This window comes from Chelon labrosus, assembly GCF_963514085.1.
Source record: "Chelon labrosus genome assembly, chromosome: 22".
NCBI classification, from domain to species: Eukaryota; Metazoa; Chordata; class Actinopteri; order Mugiliformes; family Mugilidae; genus Chelon; species Chelon labrosus.
The window spans coordinates 16604839-16613301 of NC_140355.1; the positions used below are offsets into that span (position 1 = coordinate 16604839).

The 8463-nt window shown below is 43.1% G+C and overlaps 1 protein-coding gene across 1 annotated transcript; it reads left to right on the forward strand.

The window, feature by feature from the left end:
- The first annotated feature begins 771 nt into the window (after window positions 1-771).
- kcmf1 (potassium channel modulatory factor 1) lies at window positions 772-8434 on the forward strand. The gene is made up of 7 exons (XM_084572322.1): window positions 772-816; window positions 2394-2561; window positions 3160-3299; window positions 4637-4738; window positions 4844-5027; window positions 5209-5503; window positions 6738-8434. Exons 1-7 carry the CDS (start codon window positions 801-803, stop codon window positions 7000-7002), a joined length of 1170 nt encoding a protein of 389 aa, XP_084428448.1. The 5' UTR covers window positions 772-800; the 3' UTR covers window positions 7003-8434.
- The last annotated feature ends 29 nt before the right edge of the window (window positions 8435-8463 follow it).

Here is an 8463-nt window from a genome sequence, read left to right on the forward strand (position 1 = left end):
TATCACAAAACAGAGGCCCCAAAAGTGAATTTGCTTCAGTTATACTGTTTTTTTCCTGATAAAGTTTGAAGACGCAACATGGAAACAGGACACAGTTACAATCCTTACGTATTAAAAGACAAATTGATATGATCTGTGTGGTTCTTTTCTATTTGTTACACAGTTAAAATCAAATAAACCAACAAGAAAACACGCAAACAAAAGAAGAAAATGCAAGAAGGGGGTAAAAAAAACAATGGGATTCTGAAGATACATGAATATAAGATAAAAATGGACTTACACTTTTTCAATTTGCTGTAAAAGATCTGTACAGTGAGAATTTCTCAACCTGCATCTGACATCCAAATGTTTTGAAAGATGATGATTGCAGGACAGGCTGTTTTTTTTTCCAAGAGAAATAATTGAAATAATAAAATATATATGCACACTATTAATATGTTTGCATGGTTTATTAATCGACCTGTAATCGTGTATTTCCAACTTTTATTCCCATACGTGAAGAGTTTGACTAAAATCCTGCAAGACATCAATGAGGGCATCAAAGCACATTTACTATGGGCCGATTGATTTCATGTGGAACAGCGCCGCCTGGTGTTCACCCGCAAAACTTAGCCATAAGTGACACTCTGGGAGGGGAAGCAGAACAAACTGTAAGCTGCTGGGGGATCCATCTTGCTTGAAAAAAAAAAAAAAAAACAGGCGAGGGTGAAGAATTTTTCAGTTTAGTGTCTCGAAAACTGTTTCGTCCCCCGTCAAACGCGCTGGGGAGCCCGAGGAGGGGCTGTGTCGCTGTTTGTAGGATGTCCCGACATGAGGGTGAGTTGATAAACAGGTCCACAGAGCCTGGCTCGGAGGCTACATATACCTGAGCAGCTAGCTGAGCTCGGCTAGCTCAGCTAAGTGCTTATTCAACTTAAGGGAGGCTGTTTCGCCTTTTCACGGCGTGTTCCCAAGCTCTACCTTTTGACATATATGTTTGCTGTCAGCACCTCTGCTGTACGTGTATGTCTCATGTTTCCTAATATAAGGCTACTCGTTATATCTTAATAACCTGTTCGCAATGATACGGCACCAGAGCTTAGCAGTTAGCCGTTGCTAGGTGCTGCGTTACCTTACGTTAGCTGGGTTAGCTAGCGAGCTAACGTGTGCTAATATAAGGAGTCGTTGTTATAGCTGTGACTTCACCGGGCTTATTATCTCCCAAGTTGTACCCTGTAATACACCACAAGATATTTATCATAATTGTACGCTTACATTTGAGCTGTTTGTTAATTTAATAGCTCATTGCTGCTGAATTAGCGCCATACTGTCCCGTCTAGTCACATACTGTTGTTAGCGAATGCACTGTCATCAAGAAGACAGAAAGTCTGAGGCCTCTGACTGGAAACTAGTCACTAAGTTAGCTCGCTTCCATGCTACTAGCTAGCGAGAGGGTGGATTTACGTTATGTACAACAGGAAAACTGTAATTTTTTGTCTCTTTGCAGCCAAAGCTGCTTGTTAGCTGTAGCAGGCTAGCCAGCTGGTTGACGCGTTTAATCATCTCAGAAGTTACAAAGGTGAACCATAACGCAAACACGAGCACAATGGGGTTATAGTTAGCCCTTGAGAGAACGAGGAGCATGCCGAATAACTTGCCTTTTCCTTGCCCAGAGAGGACAACAATTGGACTTTTAATTGTGCTCAGGTGGACACGATTGTTTATGGAGTTAAAACTGGGATTATCCAGGCTGTTAAAATTCCTTGTGGAAACGGGTTGCACGCTCACTTAAGCAAGGCACACAAAGTTCCTTACACCTTTTAATACTATTTTGGTTTATTTTATTTAAAGCAAACCTTTAACCAAAACCTAAAGCTGATTACTGCACCGTGCCAGTTTATTTGCTTGTTCAGGCCAACATTTGCTTAATAAATGTTACCTCTAGAGATGTTTATTGCAAGTTCCCTTAACACTTGTTTACATATTGTTCAACCTTTGCCAAATAAGGCATTTTTTTTTTTTTTTTTTACCCTCTAAGGAAATAACAGGTTTTGGGAATTATAGCAGAGACATGCGACGATATTTTCTTTTCTTCTTAAACTATTTGGCTAAAACTAGAAGCAGCATGCTACCTGAAAGATAATACTTTACAGAGGAGGAAGCGGCAATAAAAAACAGTTTTCGGATGTTTGTGCCATGTCTCCGAGTTGCTTGTGAAGCTCTCTGGAATGCCAGCGTTCCTCATTGCTGGCACGGTGGCTTGGTGCCACTCCAAAACACATGTAAGTGAGACTGGCCCTCAGCAGATAAAGACAGCCCGTCGTCTCGCAGGCGCACTTGTAAGGAATTTGTAGCTTCATTGTCATGTCTGGTCGTTTCATTTCTTCTTTGTTGCTTCTTTTTTTTTTTTGTAGGTGTGAGCTGCGATGCGTGTTTAAAGGGCAACTTTAGGGGAAGGCGGTTCAAGTGTTTAATCTGCTACGACTACGACCTGTGCGCATCGTGCTACGAGAGCGGAGCCACGACGACGAGACACACCACAGAGCACCCCATGCAGTGTATATTAACCAGGGTAGACTATGGTAAGCACGTGCACTTATTGATCACACACAGATTAACACGAGTATTATACTTTATGCACTTTACTGAGCGGAAACAAAATTTGGGTCAACACAGGGGAGCCAGTTCTTCAGGTTAGGACTCAGCAGTTAACCTACACCTAAAGCACAAGGGACGCTCTTTTGAGATCAACAACGTGCGCATTGTAGCACTAGGAACAGATGAGTAAAGGTAGCTAATAACGTAGAACTGGAAAACCCCTTTATGAACAAGAGAGTTTCTTGACATTAATGATTCATTAAAGTACCACTAATTGTAGTAAAAACCACTCGGGTTAATTTGAACAACACCCTCTAATTGCTGGTGAGCATCGGGTCGTTCAGGTGTGTACCACCCACAGATGTTCCTCATTAAAACTTAAAATTTAAGAACTGAAGAATCCGCTTGGACATAATGTCCCCAAGAAAACTAAGACGAGTCCAGTTTCCTTTGTTTCAATCCTTGTTCTACATCTACCACAAACTGCATAACTGAGAATCTTCCCAGACACTTTTATTGATCAGTAAAATATTGATTGACCACCAGTAACGGCTGCTGTGCTTATTCATTGTCTTCCTGCAGACTTGTATTACGGAGGCGACACTTTTTCAGTAGAGCAACCGCAGTCGTTCACGTGTCCTTACTGTGGCAAGATGGGCTTCACGGAGACATCCCTACAGGAGCATGTCACCTCAGAGCATTCAGAGACTTCCACAGAAGTGGTGAGTACGGCGCACACACAAGGGTCACTATAGATCATCAGTAATATGTCGATAATTTCCGATGATTACAGGTTTTATTTTTATCGCGTGCTATTGCTGTTTCGTATTCCTGATTAGTCACCTAAAATGACAAATGTACATGCAGAGGGTGTTTATGGATTCTGTCTGTTGCTGAGCAAAGCAAAAGCTCAGGCTCCTGCTCACAGTCTAGCAGGTAGTCTATCACCTCGAAGTGACGGGAGAAGGGTAAAAAAGAGATCTCTGGAGCCCGTGAGTAGAGCCGACTAGTAGTATTAGTGCTCCAGCTGACCACTTGTGCCAACTGAAACAGGGAGTTTCATTTTGAACTGTTTTTGTTGGATTTGGTAGATGATTCAGAGCATAACAGTGAGTTCCTTTGCAAAATAAGTTGCAGTTAAATAAACTGAGGGCTGTTTTCTATATTGATTAATCTGCAGATTTGCTTTCCAGGGACAGAAGGGACATTTTCAAATATCGTTTTACAGTCTGAACTCTCCAAAACTTGTATAAGACAGAGAACCTGAGCTAATGGTTAAATTACAGTATGTAGAAACCATGCTTTCCTTTGTATTTTGCTTGAAAAATATCTTTCTACTGATAAACAGTTATCAAAAACCCTTCCTATGGCTGCCAGCATCAAGTCTGTTTGTTCCTAATAAGGATGTAAATCGCACAAACTGCTCCCAAATGTTATTGTTTTACTTTTTAGAACAGCTGGACATTATTTATCAAGTATTTTAGAAACCGGAGAGGACAGCTGGGACGATATTAATTTGAGGATTGATACAGATTTGGAGCTTTTCTATCTAAATGGGGATGGATTTAAAAAAATAAAAATACAATCCATGTCTGTATAGAAAAAAAGTTTTATCCAAATTATTGGTTGTGTTTCTTGAAGACACTTCCTACTCAGAAGTCCTTGGGGGTAATTTGCAAGTCCATTCATTATTGGTGCATTAAACATTTACTCATGACTGATATTAAAGGGGAACTCCACAGATGGAATACCTCTACGTCTGTGTCATAAGCTGTAAAGGTTAGCCGCTACTAGCATAACACGCATCAGTCTGCAGCCGGTGGTGAATTTGCATCATGAGTAATGTTTGACGCCAGGTTTTGACAAGAGCAAAGTCCAGTGCTACATCTGTGTAAGTTACCGCAGTCAAATTCCCTGTATGTGCACACATACTTGGCCAATAAAGCTGATTCTGATTCTAATTTAACTCCCGAGTCTTAAATTACACACGATAAAGCTTGACTCTGAAGGAACTTCCCTGTTGGATCTCAAACAAAAGTCTTTCTCTCTTTTATTTCAGATCTGTCCAATATGTGCTGCCTTGCCGGGAGGAGACCCCAACCACGTCACAGACGACTTCACAGCTCACCTCACTCTCGAACACAGAGCGCCAAGAGATTTAATATCCTTTCTGTGTCTCAATAGAAAAAAACGTTTAGTTAAATATCAGCATTATTTTCGTATTACACATTGTGCCCGGGGTAAACCTTAACAGTCTGCCGTTCACGATGAGTCCAGCAGTGTGCGACATGTACGCAGGATGTTTCACCCTGGACGAGGACTGGGGGGCCCCAGGGCACGACGGACGAATATGCACTTTACTAGCGGCTCCACGGGGGGACTCTCATCCTCCTCGTCACAGAGCTCCACTTACACCCCCAGTAACAGAGAAGCAATGGACCCAATCGCAGGTGAGGATCAGGGGGACACTGACGTACTCTACATCTAGTGCTCCACGCAGTGTTTAGCAGGGTTCAGTCCTGCAGTAGGCCACTTTTATGAAGAACCATCAACAGCACATTATGTGTTTATGGCGTCTGCCGCGTTGATTAGACTAAAACACGTGTTGTTTCTTTCGTGCGTCTCCCGCAGAGTTGTTGTCTCAGCTGTCAGGTGTGCGACGTGCCGCAGGGGGGCAAATCAACTCATCGGGGCCTTCAGCCTCCCAGCTCCAGCAGCTCCAGATGCAGCTGCAGTTGGAGCGGCAGCAGGCTCAGGCGGCACGGCAGCAAGTGGAGACGGGCCGCCACGCGACGCGACGCGGCAACAACCCGGGCAACACTGGCACCACCATCCCTCCACCCAGCACAGCGACTGCCAACACCACCACCGGGGGCGAAAGCAATCCCTCGTCCTCGTCTCACAGTTCCCAGTTCCTATTAGCACGGTGAGTGAGGACGCTTGGATTATAAAACCCCTTTATGTCAAAAAAAGCCTCTGAGTGACTAGATGTGACCACCTGTGATCTTCTAACACAGCTGTTGCTCACAGTTGTCGTCTTAAGTGCCAAAGTGGCTTAAATACCGCTGCTGCTGCGTCATGCACCTTGTTGTTGTTTCAGGTTGTCACACCATTCATTCCTACATTTTGTATCCTGGCACGCATGGTGCAGCTGGCACATGTGCAGAATGTGTGAGCTGGAGACACGAGTCTCTGACCAGGACGTTTCTACAGTCCCTCACTGCGGGAGCACAGGGTTTACCCAGTGGCGACAAAATTTGAGGGCAATTGCTGCAACAATTGGGGGGGGCGGAAACAAAATTGACGTTCTGCAGGAAACTGGAAAATCTGCTGCTGTGTTTGTTAGAGTGACGCACCTGTACGTTTCTATTTCTGTTGCTGTTCCAGCGGTGTAGATTATATTTATCTCAGCAGCGACGCCCGTTATTTGGGAGAAGACCTTAGTCATGGGAGTTTCAGGAGATTAAAGCGTGGGAATAAAACATTATGGTCCCGTGTTAACATCACATTATGAGTCAATAAAAAAAAAAAAATGAGTCAGTAGAAAACTTAACACGGGTTTCTTTGATTCTGTGCAAGACAGGAAGTTGGGGTAAGACATATCAGAATAGGACAGAATAGGAGGACTGAAGTTGAGTCTGTTAGTCGGCATAAATCAAAAATCATATCTGTATTTTAAGCTTAAATGAGGATACATGAGATATCAGTGTTTTCTCCAAAGTCGGCTAAAACCGCTCCGTCCAGGGTTTCCCACAGGATAAAAACTGACTATACTTGTGGTCGTAGGTGTCACAGCGTGTTATCGATGCAGAGACTCGTGCGGTTTGGAGAGTGTGGAATGTAACCAAGGTTATCTTAGTAGCTCCAGCTTGCAGTTGTTCTCTAAATGTCTCATATGCAGGCTAATGGTAGATGCTAGCCTGGCAGCTGTTAATAGAGAAGTCTGTAGTCTCCAGAAGCCCACATAACTCGAGACAGGTGTCCGAGCAAGTAGTTTGAAAAGAGTAAAATAAGTCGTGCAGCAGTGTAAGATTTGCCTCGATTGAAACTGAGTACTTCTAGATACTAGAGGAGTAACGGAAGAAATGTGTTATCTAATGCAACGTCTTAACATTTATTACCTGGATTTATTTGCATTCATGTCAATCGTTTGTCTCCAGGTTGAATGAACCTAAGATGTCCGAAGCAGAGCGGCAGTTTCTAGAAGGAGAGCGAGCCGACCGCAGCCTGTTCGTCCAGGAGCTGCTCCTGTCCACGCTGATGCACGAGGAGAGCTCCTCCTCCGACGAGGACGAGCGCCGAGAGTTCGCCGACTTCGGAGCCATGGGCTGCGTGGATATCATGCCTTTAGATGTGGCGCTGGAGAACCTCCAGCTCCGAGAGAGAAGCTCAACGGGGAAGGAGCCTCCGCCGCCTCCTCTTTGATGTCCGAGCATCAAGCAGACTGTGTCCTCTGTGCTGCAACTGTCAGTGATGGGCAGCGAACAGCAGCAGTCCTCCCTGACCTCGCCCCCCTCCTCCTCCTCCTCCTCCTCCTCCTCCTCCTCCTCCTTTCTCCCTCCTCGATTTTCTGAGTTTTGTTTTTGGTGATTGTAATTTCAGGCCCGTCACCATATTTGTTACGTTGTAAACAAAAAAAAAAAATAAACGAGAGCAAGTGGGATAAATGTGCGAGTGCGCAAAGAGTGAGCGAGAGAAGAGAAATATATAAATATATATAAAATATATATATATGAAGTTGATAATCAGTCCACATTACTTTTCTGTATCAGGTGAATGTTACAGGCAGCTGTGGCAGACCTTTGCTTCCTGTAACATGCAGACGGCTCTCCATACAAATACTCCACATTGAAAAGTCAAGAGGGCAGAGGCTCCTCTGATGAAGCTGCTGTGTGTGTTTATGACTATTAACAAATAAAAAGTGCTTGGATGGGTTACCATAACTACTGCATGCAGTTATTTGCAGCGTGCATGACTTTTAATGACCCTGTCATTAAAACCTTTATTAAATATCCCAAAGCTTTCACATGTTTTTAAATGGCGACTTTAAACGTGATTGGGGTAGTTCACGGAGCTGACGTGAAGAAATTTTATTATTCTGGATGATTCTTAAATTGAAGAGTCCTCTGAAGAGGCTTCTGAAGAAATTTGTGTTGTTTTTTTTTTATTTCCTCAGCTCCGGTTCGTCTTTTTTTTTTTTCTCTGTGACAAATTTCATCAGATGAAAACTCAGAAGGGAGGAGCTCACCGCTGCATCTGCCCCAGATCTTAATCTAAGCTGTTAAGTCACAGTATACTTTATAATTTATAGATAGCCCGACTCGACCCGTTGCTCCTCCTCCACTCTGCTCTGCTCTGCTCATTTCCAGGCCCTCTGTCAGACCACATGCTTTTGCTTAGGATGGTTTTTATAAAGTTATCAGGAGCTATTTCCTTTCCTCACCACAGTTAGTCCTTTTTTTCTTTGTTTCTTTTAAGAGAAAAGCTGTTTTTCTTTTTTCTTTTTTAATCTCTTTTATTTTGCTAAAGTTAGCACTTTCTATTTATTCATGTTTTTTTTGTTTTTCAAAGCCTTGGAATGGATCATGCCACCTTCATGCCTATACTTTTTGCCCTCTGTAAAAAAACACACCGAGATGTATGTTGAAGTTGATGGTTCGGATTCTTAATGGTTCAAAGACATGGGCAGACTTTTTTTTTTTTTTTTTTTAATTATTATTTTTAATTGTATATTTAGAATACAATAAATCTAAACTGCGCACAGCTTTTTTTTGATGAAAGCAGGAGACCATCAAGCCTCTCGCACCTTGTGTTATTGTTCCATCCGTTAGCTTTAGCAACGTTAGCGGCTCCTCAGGCAGTTTTTACTGTCACCGATGCAGAGGG